We start from the raw sequence: 17,729 nt of genomic DNA, 5'->3' as shown, positions 1-17,729 counted from the left end.
GCACAATCGGGTGTATAACAGGGCTGTGGCGTGACCGGCGCTGTGCAGCAACTTCAGAGAGGCCCACTGGCTGCAGAAAGAATGGGGAAGCTGGATGCTAGACAGCCTCGGCTTCAATTTGAAGTGAAAAAATCTTCCAAAACGCTCCCGGAGGGCGATATCGGAACCACGGCAATTGGTGCCCGGGAGCCGCCGGTAGAATCTGATGCCAATATGAGAACCATCCTCTTGGAAGTACGCCAGGGCATAGCAACAATTGCGGGTAAAATGGATGATATGAATACGCGGATGGAGAGCATTGCGCGTAAACTAGACGGGCATGAGGACCGGCTCAAGGAGGCAGAGAAGCGCATCTCAGACTCGGAGGACGCTGCCGCGCATGTGCAGGGCACTATGGCTCAGATGGATAAGCTGCTGAAGGTCATTGCTGCCAAGGCTGAGGACATGGAGGCGAGGAGTCGCCGTAACAACCTTAGACTCCTAGGAATACCTGAAAGCACCAACACAGGTATGATGGAGCTGTATGTAGAAAAACTACTAGTGGCGGCAATCGGGGTGAAATCCTTTTCTTCTCAATTTATGGTGGAGAGAGTGCACCGATCACTAGGTCCTAGACCTCCGGTGGGAGGTACGCCGCGTCCTATCATAGCCCGCCTCCTTAATTATAGAGATCGTGATGTGGCTCTTAGAATAGCGCGGGAGAAGAAACAACTCCACTATGAAGGGGTAAACTTCACTATTTATCCGGACTTTACTGCTGCGGTACAGGAGGATAGACGAAAATTTCTCCCTGTGAAACAGAAGTTGAGACAGGCGAAAATTGATTATGCCTTACTCTACCCGGCCCGCCTCCGCATTACTTACCAAGGAAAACAAACATTTTGCACAAGGCCACAACAAGCTGAAGAATTTTTGAAACAACTGAGACGGCGCAACAAAACATCGCACTCTGCTGAAAACTCCAGTTCGCCCACCACATCGGATATTGACTGATCAAGACGACTTGAGGCACACAGATGTTAACATTGTAGCAGATTAAGGGAATTGCCTCTTATCCTCAAATTGGATGTGACACTCTTGCTCTTATCATTCATAGTTTCAAGAAACTTTATGGGTTCGGCATTAAAGAACATAAATAGATTACATCGGACACCCTTGCTCCCTCTACGGGGTGCGGCACGATACCTCGCGCCCCTGGGGAAAGTAAGGGTCACTTGTGTGCTGCCTGGCGATAGACCCCACCTGGGAGAACCCTCTGGGTTTTTTTTTTCTTTCTCTTTGTTTGCCCATACTAAGGGGGGCTTACCAGCTCTGCTAGTGCGGGGCAACCGGGGTTGGGAGGAGGGAGGGAACTTCTTTACTGGCATGATTGGGATGCTTCAGTGGGAGGGGGGAGGGGGGAAGGGTAGTTGGAATTTACCAGATTCTATTGTGATGTTTCTAGACGAACAGCCAAGTAAATGTACAATTGTGAATAGTGGGGCATACGCTGATTTACGAATAGCTCCTTTTAATGCTGATGAAAAAGGTGGGCAACGTGACGTCTACTAATCATGTGGGGGTTTTGTCTTGGAATGTGAGGGGGATGGGAGATCCTCGAAAAAGAAGACAAATACTCTCCTATTTGGATCGCCATAACATCAGTGTAGCGTTTCTGCAGGAAACTCACTTTACACCACAGCGACATATACCATTTGCAGGGAAGTGGGCAGCTTACCGGCTGTTCTCCTCATACTCCTCCTATGCCAGAGGTGTTGTTATTCTTATTAAGAAGCATGTGCCCTTTTTGACACACGGAGAGAGGTGGTAGACCCACAGGGAAGGTATGCAATTGTCTGGGGAAGGATGGGGACTGACACTGTAATGTTGATAAGCTGTTACGGCCCGAATGTAGATACGCCTGAATTTTTCACAGTTCTGTGGGGGAAAATAATGGCACTGGGCACCACACATATCATCTGGGGCGGGGATTTTAACGTAGCCTTAAACCCTAGCATGGACAGGTCTATGGCACTGTCCCATCATTATAAACGCTCGCAGGCACACAGAAGGTACGCACTTTACGTCGAGTGCGGCATCATGGGCCCGGATTGATTACTGTCTAACATCGAAAGGTCTAGGACCGTATATTGGAGCAGTGAATCACTTGCCCCGCACATATTCTGACCACTCGCCGGTGCACCTGCTGCTTGATTTGCTGGGGGGTGGAATGCCGAGATGTATATGGCGACTACAGCCCACAGCCTTATTGGACGCGGTGTTCCATGCTGAACCAGAGGAGGAGATTCAATGCTTCTTCCAGAGGAATATGGGCTCAGTCAGGTCGACGGAAATTATATGGGAAGCATTTAAAGTTACGGTCAGGGGAATATGTATCTCTAAAAGTTTCGGAGTGCTGCGCGATATTCGGGGGAGGCTTCAGAGGCTGGAAAGGGAATGGAAGGCACTAGAGACGGGAATGGCTGGGGGAGACGGGGAACAGGCACCAATTGAATTTAGGGACAAACTATCTGATTATATGGACACGGCGAACCGCAAATCCAAGTTTTTAGGGAAATACTGGCAGGCCCGGAGATATGGGGAGGGAGAGCCCCCTGGGAGGGCGTTGGCGCAAGCCATACAGAAACCCAAATTCTCTAACTATATCCTTGAAATTATGGATCCGACTGGGGACATGCGTAGGAGTGCGACAGATATACAGGCTACCTTTGTGGACGATTACACCACATTGTACACCACACAAAGGGGGGACCCTTTAGAGCTTGAGTCATTTTTGGGCGAGGTTGCACTGGGATAGCTGGAAGATCACCATCGTGAGTTCCTGTGTGCCCCATTTGAGCTGGATGAAGTGCGCAAAGCCATAATGCAGCAGAAGTCTGGCAAAACTAACGGCCTCGATGGCCTTCCTGCTGAATTTAATAAAACTTACATAGATATCATGGCCCCTATACTGAAGGAGCTTTACGAGGAGTCCTTGGAGAGTGGCTCGCTGCCCCCTTCTATGAGAGAAGCCTTGATTACGTCTATTCTAAAGCCAGGCAAGGAGCCCCAACATTGTACCTCCTACAGGCCATTGTCGCTCCTAAACTGCGACACCAAAATATTGACGACGCTTGTAGCGAATCGGGTTCTCCTCCTGATTGACAAACTGGTACTGCCAGACCAGGCAGGTATTATCCCTGGGAGGGCGACCTCGCATAACCTTCGTACACTATTTTCGATAGTCCAGAATGTGTCGCCTGATCTCCCCTTGGCTGCGATATTCTTAGACGCTACAAAAGCGTTTTACTCAGTTGAATGGGACTATCTTTTTGGTATACTGTTCCGAATGGGCTTTCCCCTGGGGTTTGTGTCTTGGGTACAGCTGCTATATCACCAGCCTACTGCTAGGATACTTATAAATGGTCAGGCTTCGCCTGCTGTCCCCATTACAAGAGGGACTAGACAGGGATGCCCGTTGTCCTCCCTATTATTTGCCCTTGCGATTGAACCCCTGGCGTGCAGGCTGCGACAGCATCATAATGACAGGGCGCTCCGCTGTCCACTGCGGCAAATACTGATTTCGCTCTATGCTGATGATCTGACGTTGTATGTACGATTCAACATAACCTGAACCCTATATTACGAGAATTCATAGTTTTTGGGAAACTCTCTGGAGTTCATATTAACTGGGAAAAATCGCAACTCTTTCCCCTGACACCGGCAGTGGTTGAATTCTCCCTGGACTACCCGCTTGCATGGTGCGATACAGATTTAAAATACTTGGGGATTCGAATTTCTGGGGATCGAGAAGAAATGATCCGTCTTAATTATGGCACCGCCATAAATCGCCTCACCGCTAATATTACGCGGTGGATCGCCCTGCCTCTGTCAATGGCGGGTAGAGCCTCACTGATTAAAATGGTGATACTGCCACAGTTTCTATATCTCTTTCTGAACCTTCCTTATCACCCGGGATGGTTCTTCTTTAACACATTGTGCTCAGAACTTATGCGCCTATTTTGGGGCGGTAAACGGGCACGAGTCCGGTGGACGGTGCTTGTGAGACCTGCAGTGCAGGGGGGATTTGATATCCCGGACTTTGAACTATACCACACATGTGCCCAAGCCCATTACGCATACTATTGGGTGCACCCGCCGGCATGCATGCCGCAGGTTGCGGCGGAGCACTGGCTAGCGGACCCGATCCCTTTAGATGGAATGATATATGCACAGTCTCGCCCTCGAAGCACTGAGCCCTCCACAATCACAGGCACAGTGGACGCATGGCAACATATCATGAGGGTTCTGGGTGTCTCGACTCTTTCTCCTCTGCTCTACCCCTGAAGTACCATCCACAACTTTCATTGCTACAGGAGGAAGGTTTTAGAAAATTGTGCACTTGAGTGCACAGACGAACTTGGGGAGATTTGTTTTGCAATGGGAGCTTTTGCACGTCAGCCCAATTTTTTGGCGATATACAACCTACCCCCTTAGAATTGTTTCTATACGTGAGATTGCGGCAGGGGGTACGAGCCATATTCCCGATTTTCACCAGATGCTGCAGGGCGCGAGCCCTGGGCACCTGGTATCCAATATGTATCGAACGATCAGGGCAGAGTGTGAGAGACCTCATAGTGATGCACGGAGGCACTGGGCGGCTGACCTGGGCAGTGATAATACGAATGAGCAATGGCAGTACTGCTGTCTACAAACTGCGGAAATCTCGGCTAGCGCCAGGCTGCGTATAATCCATTACAAATATCTGCAGTGCATGTACTATACCCCGTCTGGGCTGTATCGCTTTGGGCTGCGAGATGCAGATCGCTGTGATAGGTGCGGTGGATCGGGAGCTGGGTTCCTGCATTTGGCCTGGGAATGCCCAAAGGTGATGGAATATTGGGGACAGGTTTTTGAGGCTCTCTCTGAAATGATAGACCTACCGTTGGAGTGCGACCCCTTAGTTGCGCTTCTTGGTTACACTAAGCAAATTCCCAAAGCGCGCCGTCGATTTGTCACACTCTCATTATTACTAGCAAAACGTAGAGTTGCATGCAGATGGGGTAGAGGGCGGGCCCCTAAATTTAAGGAGTGGCTGGAGGACATGGTGTATTGTCGGGACCAACTCGCAATATATGCAGAGACGCTGCCCCGTACCTCGAGACCAAAAGATATCTGGGGTCCTCTTAAGCATTACTTACTGGCTCACACTGTACGCTCCCCTCCGGGCAGTCCTGTGGCAGCAGGGAGGGATGGCAGACTCCCCCCCATGTAACGTTGTCCCGAGGGTTAGAGGAGGGATAGTGATTTATACTTTCGCTACAGTGGGAAGGCTCTAACTGTGGCAGTAGGATGGTCTACCCTATATGACTTACACTATGCACTTGCTGGTAACATACCTACGCATCTGGAACCTCAGCACGGCCATGGAATACAATGTGACCTATACTGTACTTGGTACGTGAATAGCTGAAATGGATAAACTGACCTCCCGGGATGTGATCATCCATATCACTGGACACTTGAGAAACAAAGCCCACATTCACAGTCATGATTTACTGTATATTTGTTCATATCATTCTGTACGCGCTGTTCTGCTTACTTATAGAATGGGATGTTTTTAACTGAAAACTATAAATGAAGTTTAAAAAAGAAAAAGCTCTGTTTGTCCCTTACGTGTGGTTCTTCTTGAGTGGTGATCTTGTGTCTAGAAGTTCAAGCACAAATCCTTTATCGGGTGCAACCATCTATTCTTGCCTAATGTCTGGATGTGCACAGGAGATACCTTGTAGCCCATTACACTAACAAACAGAGCTCGGTAGTAAAGAGGGTCCTTTTTGGTTCCAAGAAAAGCAAATGAGACGAAACATGGGTTTGTGCTCATTGCAGTTCACCAGAGAAGTGTGCATAATGTGGGCCCAGTTTGTGTACTAGCAAAGCAACACTTCAAAAGGAATCAGATAACAAATACAGTCTTGCTGGAACCTTTTGGCAGAATAATATATTTGAAAAATACTCACTCAAAATCCACCCCCACACTTAACTTCAGAGCTTACCATGGCATCGACTCTAGAATTTATTCAAAGCATAAAGAAACTGTACAAATGAGCCCATGGCCATTCTGTTGAATAGTTTATTTTAAATAGTTTTATAATAATAATTTTTATAAAGACCTGTGCTTCTGTTTGAGTATCAAACTTGTAAAAATCTGTGTCAGCCTCTGCAAGTGCCTTGACTCCAGGGCGACAATACCCAGGCACTTGGATCATTAAATATCCATCCAGGGTTGCTACCGGGACCCCCGGTAGCAGCCGCCAGTTGCTCATCATGTCACGGTGAGCCCCTTCCAGGCGGGATCCCTGATCATCCGCACCATGGTTGGAAATTGACGAGCCCCCTGAGTTCATTGCTGTACACGGTTTCAATCTTTTCGACATATGGTGGGTGACAATCATGGGAACGCAACTTCAGGCGGGTGATGGAAACTGGCGTCCAAGAAGATGGCGAGAGTGCCCAGGCTGGTGAAGACGATGAATGTCCAGAGGAAGAGCCGGTCCACCACCATGGCCACATACTGCCAGTCCTCCTTCAGCTGGAGAGGAAAGAGAGCAGAGTCACCTTACAAACATCCAAAGGTATCAAGATTGAAATCCAGAAATTAAAACGCCAAATATTTCAACATTTCATAAGATTGTTTCTTTTTCCTTTAAAATGCCAAATATTTCAACATTTCATAAGATTGTTTCTTTTTCCTTTAAAATGCCAAATATTTCAACATTTCATAAGATTGTTTCTTTTTCCTTTATCACTCTAGCTTTTCCCTAAAACGGTCATTTTGCACCTGTTTTTATACTGCAACGATTGTGAGTGGAGTGCTAATTGCGCCTCCTCTGATTTTACACTCAGTTTCATTACTGGTGGAATTAACATGTCAAAAATTCGAGGTGTATGTTATTCCCCATTTTAGAGTCAACTAAGTGAGAGTCAAAATCTAAGAGGACTTCCAATGCAAATACAATTTTTGTGATCTGCTTTACGTCTACCTAAATGAGGTCCTCAAACTGACTCCATTTACAAACGTTTTCTTGTATTTCATTCTTGAATTCTTTCTCTGTTTTCATATGTTGTCTCCTTTTCCTTCTCCATGTATCCACCATGTCTCTCTTTGTATCCTGATTTTTGCCCTATGTCGCTCTGTCTCACTCTTAATATTGCTATGTTCTGTATTACCTATGCCCTAGCTCTCGCCTTTTTTGCGGCACAAGAATCTGTTTTTCAAAGTTGTCCAAAAATCACAGTTGTGAGTGACCACTAGCATGTTAATGTCCATTTGACAGACAGCAGTCCAAATGAGCTTTTTTGACTGTCTCTTCAATGTTGAGGCATTTAGGCGCACAACTATGGCCCCACTCCTCTTCACATTTCTGCGTTAAGCACTGTCAGAAGATTCTCTCATAGGTTGGGGTTAAGGGACTAACAAACTAACCACCTGGTACCTACCAGACAAACTAACCACATCTGAAGGACACCACACAAGAATATTGCCAGACTGGAGACAAACATTGCAAGAAGGAAAAAAACACACAGAAGGCAAAGCCTTCATTGTAAATGCTCCTCCCAGGATCTGGAAAAGCATCTCCTCAACATCCGGTCAGCACAGGCAGTCCTACATTTCAGGAAAATAGCCGGGCACACCACCCCTGACATTACAGTCTACCCTTAAACTCCCCCCAATTATTGGATCTTCCCAGGGGTCCTGCCCCTTGTTCGGTGCTCCGTTGATCTTGCGCTCGATCCATGCTCTACAAATTCCAACACATGCTTATACGTATACATAAGGGGACCTCGGAGTCCAACCTGGACCTCATCTTCAAGAGCTGGATTTGGGTCCCCTCTATTGGTGCTTGAGCGGGAGCACTGATCTCTGCTCAGTCTTGAACTCTGTGCCTTTGATTGCAGCTTGATTCTCTGCAGGGCACGCGGAAAGCTCCTGAACTGGAACAGGTAGTTCATCCAACTATAACGAAAAAGGGTTTCTTCTAGGGTGGTCAACAAGTAAGACAAGTTTCCATCCCAGCCAGGATAACGTTGACCAAACCCTGGAAAGTGGGGTGTGTATTCCTTACTGCGGTGTGTATTAGCTGGAACTTGTACAGACCCGCAGATTTGGGTAGATCAATTTCTTTTCGACAACAGGATCTTCGAACTGACGTTGGAGAAGTCTACTTCCTGGTAAGTTGTGTTTCCAACCTCTGAAAGCAATAAAAAACTATCTCCTGACATATGCATCACAGGTCTTCACCAGATTTATTTAGAATGGAAGAATAATTCTCAGCCGCCAGACCAAAACTCGAAAACAAACATTTTTACTTGTTTTTCCTTAGTGGTTTAAAAAAAAAAACAACAGCAATAAAAAATTGCTTCAAAAATGTCCCACACACACAAAGAAGGATCTCTTTTAAATGTGTATTACAGCCAGGCTTACTTTGGCTGGTGGAAACTGACACCAAAGTGAGTGTGTCAGCCATTGATTCTCCTCGCCATTGGAAAGATACCAACGTTGTCATCATATTGTGTTTATGCTTTATAATTTGTTTTCATCACCTTTGAGGAGCTCAAAGTTTGAGTTTTTCTCCTCTTCTGTGCAGATTATTTTTCCCTAGTGGAGTTGTTTTATTCTGAGTCTAGCTGCAACAAGTACTAAAATCTCATCTTTAAGTTGGAGGGTGGGCGGGCACGCACAATCATTTTATTTATTTTCTGCCTGATAATGGACTTTGGGAGCCCTTCTGTGAATGCCAGCTTGTGTCAATCTTTAAATGAAAGTGCAAGATATTTTTTCTCAGTTACAGCTCTGAGTTTTTTTGTAAATCTCCCTGAAAAATCTCTTAATATGTACTGAATCCTTTCTACATCATTTGGCAATTTTCTTCAACTCCACCCGCTCTCTCCCATTCCCACCTGGCAATCAAGTTTGGAAACGAGGAATTGGTGTCATTTTGGTGTTGGCGTTTTTGCACGGGAAGGGCCTCTGCAAATTGGGGAATTATTGCACCAAGGGCATTGTTTGGCAGCAAATAGTTTAATGAGTTGCCTTGGCCTCTTAGTCTTGGTAGTGGGTAAGATCAAGGGCGTGGTGACCATCATCTCTTTCTAATGTACAAATCAGCTATTATTAATACACCTGGACCCCGGTGCTAGAGCATCTATTTACACTCCTGTTGTAGCTTCAAAGCAAGCATGGCTGAATACAGTGTTAAAATTTCAATCTTCTTTAAAAAGTTGTTTGAAAATTTGAAAAAAATACACCCTTTAATATTGTTTCCTGCTATGGGACGTTTATGTAAACACATTTGTTAGAGAGGTAGCAAAAGATTGGTTAAATCTCACTTAACAAAGCAAGATAATTTTTAGGTCGAGCCTAGCGCAGCGCGCCTGCGTTGCACTATGGGGAGGCTTCTTGTAAGAACTTCAAACTTTCCCCTAGACTTCTCCGTGTGGGTCGGGCAACTCCAACACATTTCATTGGCCACTGCTTGTGGCTTTCAATAATGAAAACACGCAATTGGCCAAAGACGGGTGCATGTCCCGCCTTTTCTCTAAACGTTCAACCCACGGCGTTTGGGTCTTGGGAGCAAGTAGCGGCGCACGGTGTGGCATCTGCATTCTTCCCTTGGATCATGTTACTAATGAAAGATAGCGCGGTCGCTTTCACTTTTGCAGCCGCGCTTTTTTTTTCGTTTCTTTGATTTTTGTCCCACACATTTAATGAAGAAATCGCATGGAGTAAACATTCTTTTCCGATTAAAGCTCAAACGCTGTTGCTTTACCTTGTTCTTCTCTTTACTTCTTTCCCTCCCACCATCCCTCCCCCTCTGCACTCTCAGGTGCCCTCCCCGCCTCTCCTCCAGTCTGGGTGTTGTGCTGTACTTTTCAGGGTGGGGTCAGCTCGGTGCTGCTGTGAGTCAGACAGGGTGGGGATTGGGTCACTTCCCTCGCAGACCTCACTTCCCTGACTCCTTCCCCTGCTCTCGGCCCTCCCTCCCTCCTTCTTTCGGGCACTCTCCCTCCGGCTGGTGCCTCCTGTCTCCAGACGCTGCTCCCCGGGACCCTCAGGTGAGCCTTGCCTCCGACCCCCTGCTGGCACCTCGCTGTGGGGGGCTTCACTTCTGGCGACTGTGGGGAGGTGCGTGGATGAGGTGCAGGTGGGGTAAGGATTGACACTTGGGGTGGGTGTGTTGTGGGGGCCTGCCGGCCTCCGTCAGTGTGCTCTTCTGTGTCTGGTGACTTTAGGGTGGTGGTAGTGATGGATGGGGTCTTGTGTTGTACTGTGTCTGTTCTTTTCACAATTGGGATTGAAGTGTGTGAAGTTGCCATTTTTGTTTGCCGTTCCCCGACTTGTGTGTGTATATAACTGTACAGGTCCGTGTGGAAACTCTAGGGGGTTTGTGCAGTTGCAAATATATTTTTTGGGCATGTTTGTGCGGCAAACGTTGTCAGGGTGTCCTTACCCAGCGTGTGATTACTTGTGTACACAAGCCTGGGATGTTTCACGAGCTAAGCGAGTTACGTACAGTATGTATGACTTGTTGCTCTTTGGCAGTGGGGAGTGTTTGCCGAGTTTGTGGACGGATTGTGTGTTGCAGGGCACTGTGTACGTGTGGCTTTAATGCTTGGAGGCTGTGGTGTGTTCATGTGGGTGTAATGTTAGGCGGCTGTGGTGTGTACATGTGGCTGTAATGTTAGGAGGCTGTGGTGTGCACGTGTGGCTGTAATGCTTGGAGGCTGTGGTGTGCACGTGTGGCTGTAATGCTTGGAGGCAGTGGTGTGTACTCGTGGCTATAATGCTTGGAGGCAGTGTGTATGGGGGTGTGGGCACAAAGTAATGGTGATTGCACAATTTCGTGTGTTCGTGCTCCTACATCAGCATCAAGTGAACCCCGTCTCTGACTTGTGTGTTGGGTGTGATTGTTTAAGTGAATGTTTTGGAGAGGACGCAGCCTCCGGTGCCAGCTGACGGAGGTGAACTTGCCCAGACAGGGTTTGATACCTGTGCATGTAGGTGGGCCTCGGCTGTCCTCGTTTGCCCTCAGTCTGAGGTGTGTGCTTGGAAGCTGATTGAATGAAAGCAGGGCGTTGTGTCCCTAGTCTAGTGTGCAAGCCAAGAGGCGTTGTGTATCACACAATTTCTGCGTGTAATGACATCATGGTGTTTACTGTTCGTGGGGAGACGTGCGTGTATTCAGTCTGTTGGTGTCTCTCATGCACAACGTGTGGTGGTTGTTTGTGGTTTGCACACCAGGCCTGGTTCTGCGCCGTGTGCGGTACGGGGCAAAATATAGGATTTCAACATCTGTGCAAAGCACCTTCTTTGAAAATCGTTGCACAACCTGTGGTGCAAGTTATTTAGGAGTTGCATATGAGGGGTCAGTGGGCACTTTGTGTCTTGCAGGCTGTGTGTTGCGAGCCATGGGTTGCACTCTCCAGACCAATGGTAGAAGTGGGTGGGATCGGAAGGGCACGGCGTGCCCCTACTTTTTTTAAATTTAACACAGTCCGTTCCCCTACTTCTTTATTTTAGACATGCATCCCATGACAGCAGGAATGGTCGGAATTAAAAAAAAAATTGCATGATCATCCAGCCCTGTGTGTTAAACATTAAGGAAGGCGTCTGCAGTTGCCACGACCTCCTACCCCTTCCCCTCTGTGTCTGGGGGCAGGAGCCTGCAAAGCAAGACTGTAGGGGCAATCAATCAGCAAGCGAAAACGGCTACCTTTGGTGGCCCTGCTGCTAGAGTGTGATTTACACCTCATTTAGTCAGGAGGACCCCCTGCCTGCCCCCACTGTGACCAATACAATGGTCACATCAGGATGCATTTCAGGCACCGCCCTTGACCTCATCTGCCCTTTATTTCCGGGCTCACCCAGACTGACGACACCACAAGGAAAGGAAAAGCATCCAGTGTAGAATTCCTGGCAGACTATGCCCAAACAGTGGCGCTTTAAAAAACAAGCCTTTGCAATGCAATAGGTCTCGCATTTTCAAAACTTTGACCTATTGGTATTGTAAATGACAATAACTTTTATTATTGCAGGTATTTTTTAAACATAAATAAAAGGCATTGTCATTTACAAGGCAAATAGCTCAAAATCTCGCTAATTGCATTCATCAGACAATTTAAAAAAACAATTACTTATGGAGGTCTAATATTCTGCAAAACTAATAACCCCTCCTGAAGGCGAGGCCTATTGGCTATGCCAATGCTTGTTTGTTTAGCTAATTAAGTTATTCTCCTTCTTGATTAATCTGTACAACACTTTTCTAAAAATAAAAATGTAGGCAACCTTTGATCGTTCTTCTAAGGTTTTATGTAGACTGAAGGAGTGGTTTGATCTCACTTTACACAGCAAGGCCAGTTGCGTGAGTATGAAGTAGCGCATGCGCTCTCGCTTGCAAGACTTTTGCCTTTCTAGTAATAGCCTAGGATCCCACCCATAGTTTACTATTCGTTGGCATTATTGTTGCTCATCTTTGATGCCTTCTCATTGGGCAGCACTTGCCGTGCATCACTTCCTTTTCTTGCCTTGGTGCATGGACAAAGTACAGATTAATTAGTTTTAATTAGTACCCGTCCGTTGGCTATCTGTTGCTCACGTTGGAATTCAGGTACTATTTCTGCTCGTTTCATCTGAAATGCATTTCCATGCATTCATCGTAGTTCTCATGTTGCTACAAAGGGGCTGATTATGAGTCTGGCGGTCTCCGAACTGCCCTATTACGATTAGGGCAGTGGGACCGCCATTGCCCCGCCTACACGACAGTCAGGAGGCCGCAATATGCTTGGTGGGACTGCTGCGGTCCTGGCAAGAATATTGCGAGTTTCCTCTCCGCCGGTGGTGTCACTGAGGGTCCTACTCCATGAACACTGTGGTGGAGAGGAAACAAAGGGGGGCTTGTGCCATCTCCACATGGGGATGCATGCAGGGGGGCACAACATGAGCCCCCTGTGTGCATGATCCCCAGTTCCTGTATGTCATGGACTTTTCAGTCCATGCTGTGCAGGAACTGTTTTTGGCGTTCCCATTGTGGTGCCCATTTTCTGCGGCACCACCGTGGACTCCTAATCTGGTAGGGAGTCTGAGCATGGCTTTGGCAGTGCGGCGGCGGGTTGGACCCGGCACTGCACCACCAAAATTCGTAATCAGGCCCCAAGTGTCATGCGTCACCATGAAGTTTTCTGCCTGTTATACTTCACCTTATCCTCCCCGCACTCACCTCTGCTTGACGTACTATATTCGAACAAAAACTGGACATGGATTCGACCATTTAAGTACTCGTCATGTTTGCTCGTCCAGTGTCACAGGTTTTGCTAACATTTACTTTTCCCTGTTTTGGACCAAAGGCCCTTTCTTCTTTATTTCTTTTTTGTTTAAGTCTTAAGTCTTCATATTTGCATATCCTGCAAAGCACGGAATTGGCGACTGAAAATATTTACCTGATTGGATAGAATATGGTAGGAAATACATATGCCAAATGCTGACACAAATGGAGGGCACTATTAGCCATCAAATGCCCGATGGCCAGTGCAGATACTTTGATCATTGATGTTTTCTGTCCGTAAAGGGCTCCGAAGGAAGGAGTTATGCGACCCACTGCCCGAAATGGGCATTTTCAATCTGTATGTGTAGCGTCGCGTGTTTGTTCTGCTTTGTTCGCGTGTTTCTTGATTCCGTTTCACGAGGAAAAAGCAGAGCGAGAACGCGTATTCTTGGAATTCCACAAGCCTGTGTTTTCATAGATGTGTATATTTAAATGTGCATGCTCGTGGGATTTATCTCGAGCCCATAGTTGGTTAACGAGAAGTTGTTGACACTCAAAGTGAGTTATGTACGTTAAGAGAAGATCGTTGTTCACTGAGAGAGCTAGACGCTTTGAAGACGTCCGGTTGAGCCTTTGAATAAATTTGCACTACAAACTATGAATGACTAAGTGTATTTACTACACTTACATTTTGGCGACTTGGAGCTCAACCGGAGGGAATCCACGCAATTTCTTCCTGTTCCGACGAGGTGTTTTCTACACTTATTCCGGATTGGTTCGTCAGGAATTCACCCGCCTCATCCGCCTTCACTCCGGAGTATTCTGGATATAATTGGCCGATTTGCGTATGTTTTTCTTTCATTTCACCTTATTGGTCAGCTCAACTTTCAATGTGCCTCGGATCTGAAAGCAAAGTATTTCCGGACTTGATTGCTGCCGATACGCATCTCCCTCATTCACCGTCATCTGACAAGTCAATAACGGTGATTTATGAATCTTCACGGAGATAGCGGTAAGAACTTTGCTCTGTTTGTATTTTCGGAAGCCTCTTGTAAATGCGAGTGAGCGGTTTGTTGGATCTTCCGATTTCCGTCATTTCTTACTTGCTCATTGATTAATTAAGCGCAGCTGTGCACATTTGGTACTTCGTGAGGATTTGGTGAAGATGTAATATACTTATTGAGACATTCGGGCAATAGACAATTCGTGGCTTTACACGCACCAAGGTTATTTATTTATTTATTTTCGTTCTTCCGTCTGCGTGTGAATTTTAACTTTTTTGCGCACAAGATTGATTGACACAAAGAATCCGTTTCACCGGCGGGTAGAGCTTCTAGGATCTTTTACCTTAATAAGAAGGATTATATGATCTAACAGCCCACAACTTCTGGATACAAAAGACTCATGTTCATCAAGGAACTACAAATATTTTTACGCGGAACAATTCTACTTCATTCTCATTGTATTCGCACCCTATCTTAACTTTTCTTTCAGGTTCAATTTCTGAATTTCTTTACAAAACAATCACTATGGCTACTCCTGTCACCAGTATTACAGTCAATCCACCTAAAGAATTTTTGTGCACCCCGGGAGATCCTCCAGTTCCGTGGTTACAGTGGAAAGAATATTTTATTAATTACTCATTCACCATTGACCATGCTAATAAATTATCAGCGGACAGGAAAAAGGGTTTATTAATGCACAGTTTAGGACCAGACGTTTTAAGGGTTTATAATAAGTTAAATAAAGAAGCTATTGCAGGAGATGATAATGTTTTTAACCAAGCTATCAGACAACTGGATAATTATTTTTCTCCTAAAGTTTGTATTGGTGTTACTCGTTTAAATTTTTTTTAAAGGAAACAACTTAAGGAAGAATCTTTTGATGATTTTGTAACTGCACTTCAAAAGTTAGCCATTGACTGCAGGTTTGGTGCTATTGAGGAAGAATTAATTAGAGACCAAGTAGTAATGCACGCTTATGATTCTTCCATTCAGGATAGATTGTGGGTAAATGGTGACAATGCACTCAAAGATGTTTTAGCCATTGCCAGAAAGGCAGACTTGTCGGGTAGGTGCGCTAAAGCACTTAAAAAAGAAAATTCTGACGATGCCCAGCATGACACTGTAGCCAGAATTGTTTCTAATAGAGGTAAAGACAAGGTACCTAAATTCCCTGGAAAAAACAAAACTGGTTTAACTAAGAAAGACAAAATATACAAATGTTATCGCTGTGATAGCAAGAACCATTTGGCCAATGACAAAAATTGCCCTGCTATTAAACAGAGATGCTCTATTTGTAAAAAGATAGGCCATTTCAGCAAAGTTTGTCATACCAGGGTTTCTAAAAGCGAACAAGTCAAGTGTATTGAGGAAAGTTATGCTTCTTCCAACAATGAAGATAGTGAAGAAGATTCATCTAACTTTTTGAGCAATGTGGTTCTCAACATTCTCCATGATAAGGATTCCAGTAAACCCATGTGTCACATCTCTTTAGGAGGTGTTAACATTTACATCGCTGCTGATTCAGGTTCCCCTTTCACCATAGTGAATGAGTCAGTGTGGTCAGAAAAATTTGTCATGAAATTAGGTCCTAAATTATTTATGCCAGATATCGCACCTCTAAGTTATAATGGTGAACCTATTGATTTATTAGGTTACAGAGAATTGGTATTTAGATTTAAAACCAGAAATTCATTGTGTAAGATTTATGTATCTAAAAAAGGACCTTCTGTTTTAGGATGGAAAGACCAAAGAAAACTTGACATAATTTTAGACCCTAATGGAATCAAACAAGTTCTTGTGGTAAATGAAGGGGAATCCCTAAAGAAAGTATTATACAGTAAGTTTCCGGAAGTTTGTTCAGGCAAGCTAGGAAAAATTGAAGGTTTTGAACATCTTATTCGTCTCAAACCTGACGCTTGTCCAAAAGTTCATAAATTACGCAATATTCCTTTTTCAGTTAGAGAAGAAGTTGAGAAGGAACTTAATTGCTTAATTGAAAAAGGGGTTATTGAACCTGTGGAAGCCTCATTGTGGGTTTCTCCATTGGTCGCAGCCAGGAAATCCAATGGAAAACTCAGATTATGCATTGATTTAAGACATTTGAATGACAACATTTTAGTTGACCAGTTTCCCCTTCCTAAAATTAATGAGATGATCACTAAATGTATGTTTTTTGTTTTGACGTCATACATTTATCTTCTAGAATCTAAAATTATTACTATGACCTGGCACCATGCTTCCATAAAAACGTCATTCTGTCAGTTGGTTTATACTTACATTTCCTCTAATTATTAGCTAAATTACAGGGTTTTTGTTTTTTTGTTGTTGGACATTTCAATGACCCACGCATGTAATCTACAATAATGTAAGAATAAGGGCCTGCTTGACGTTTGATTTTACGGTTCTTGTTGTGAAATTCTAATCTTTTCATTTTCTAGCTGTATCCCTACATGATGAATGATGTATCCTACTGCATTCTGAGGCTCCCCTGTGAGGGTTTGTGATGTTCAAGGACTGCCCCAAATGCTGAACTTTTAATTTCTTCTCCTCACACCCACCTCGTCCTGTTTCTTCTCTCCTCCCACCCTGTCTCTGTTTATTCCCCCCCCAAGTGACAGAAGGCAAAAACAAGCATTTGCAATGCAGTAGGTTCCGCACTTGCGGGAGTTAGCACTACAGGCATTGTAAAGGCAAATGCTTTTTACTTATGTGTTTCGGAGTGGAGTGGGTGCATGTGGTATGTCGTGGAATTATGTGGTATGTTGTGCAGTGGAATTATATTGATAGAAATTTTGTGGTATTTAGTGTACAAGAATCATGTTGAGTGGGATTGTGTGTTATGGAGAGTAATTATGTGGTACAGTATTTTCTGTTGTGGAGCATTATGTAGTGGAGTTAAATTATCTGGTGCACTGTTTAATTTTGTGGTGTGTTGTGGAAGTATGTGGTGTGGATTGTATAGATTTAGTGTGTTATGTAATTGTGTTCTTGATTTGTATTATGTGCTTTTTTGTTTGAATTATGTGGTGCATAATGGAACTGTGTTGAGTTGATTAAGCACTGCCCCAGACATTTCACCTAATAAAACCAGGAGAAAAGTGGTGATAAAATAAAGGCCTCTAAATAAGGAATAACATCACCATCACTGTTTTCGGTTCATCTGTGGACTACTGTATTATAAAACGGTAGGATAACACCTCATGAGCATACCATCAAACCTTTGGTAAGGTACTATGTTGTGTCTCTGCCATCAGCTACTTAATTTTGTTTTACATTTTTCATAATTCTTCGAACAAAAGCACGTTTTTATTTATTTATTTATGTGAGAACATTGACACAAAAGGCACGTCTTGAAGGCAACGTGCAAGACAACTGTTTGGGATTCCCCTTGCAGAAAAGACTGTTACTGAGATTGAAGAAATAA

The 17,729-nt window shown here is 45.0% G+C and overlaps 1 protein-coding gene across 2 annotated transcripts in view; it reads right to left on the bottom strand.

Annotated features, from left to right (window-relative positions):
* Positions 1-6,044: 6,044 nt before the first annotated feature.
* The window catches only part of CHRNB1 (cholinergic receptor nicotinic beta 1 subunit), a 185,536-nt gene continuing 173,851 nt past the window's right edge, over positions 6,045-17,729 (bottom strand). For both annotated transcript variants that reach the window (XM_085639178.1, XM_085639179.1), the window contains one exon: positions 6,045-6,571. In XM_085639178.1, coding sequence (XP_085495304.1) covers positions 6,431-6,571 — 141 coding nt within the window. In that variant the 3' untranslated portion in view covers positions 6,045-6,430. The remainder of the gene's footprint in view (positions 6,572-17,729) is intronic.

The sequence above is a fragment of the Triturus cristatus genome, chromosome 12 (genome assembly GCF_964204655.1).
Source record: "Triturus cristatus chromosome 12, aTriCri1.1, whole genome shotgun sequence".
Lineage (NCBI taxonomy): Eukaryota > Metazoa > Chordata > Amphibia > Caudata > Salamandridae > Triturus > Triturus cristatus.
Note: the sequence above shows the minus strand (reverse complement) of the source record. Positions and strands in the feature narration are given on the sequence as shown.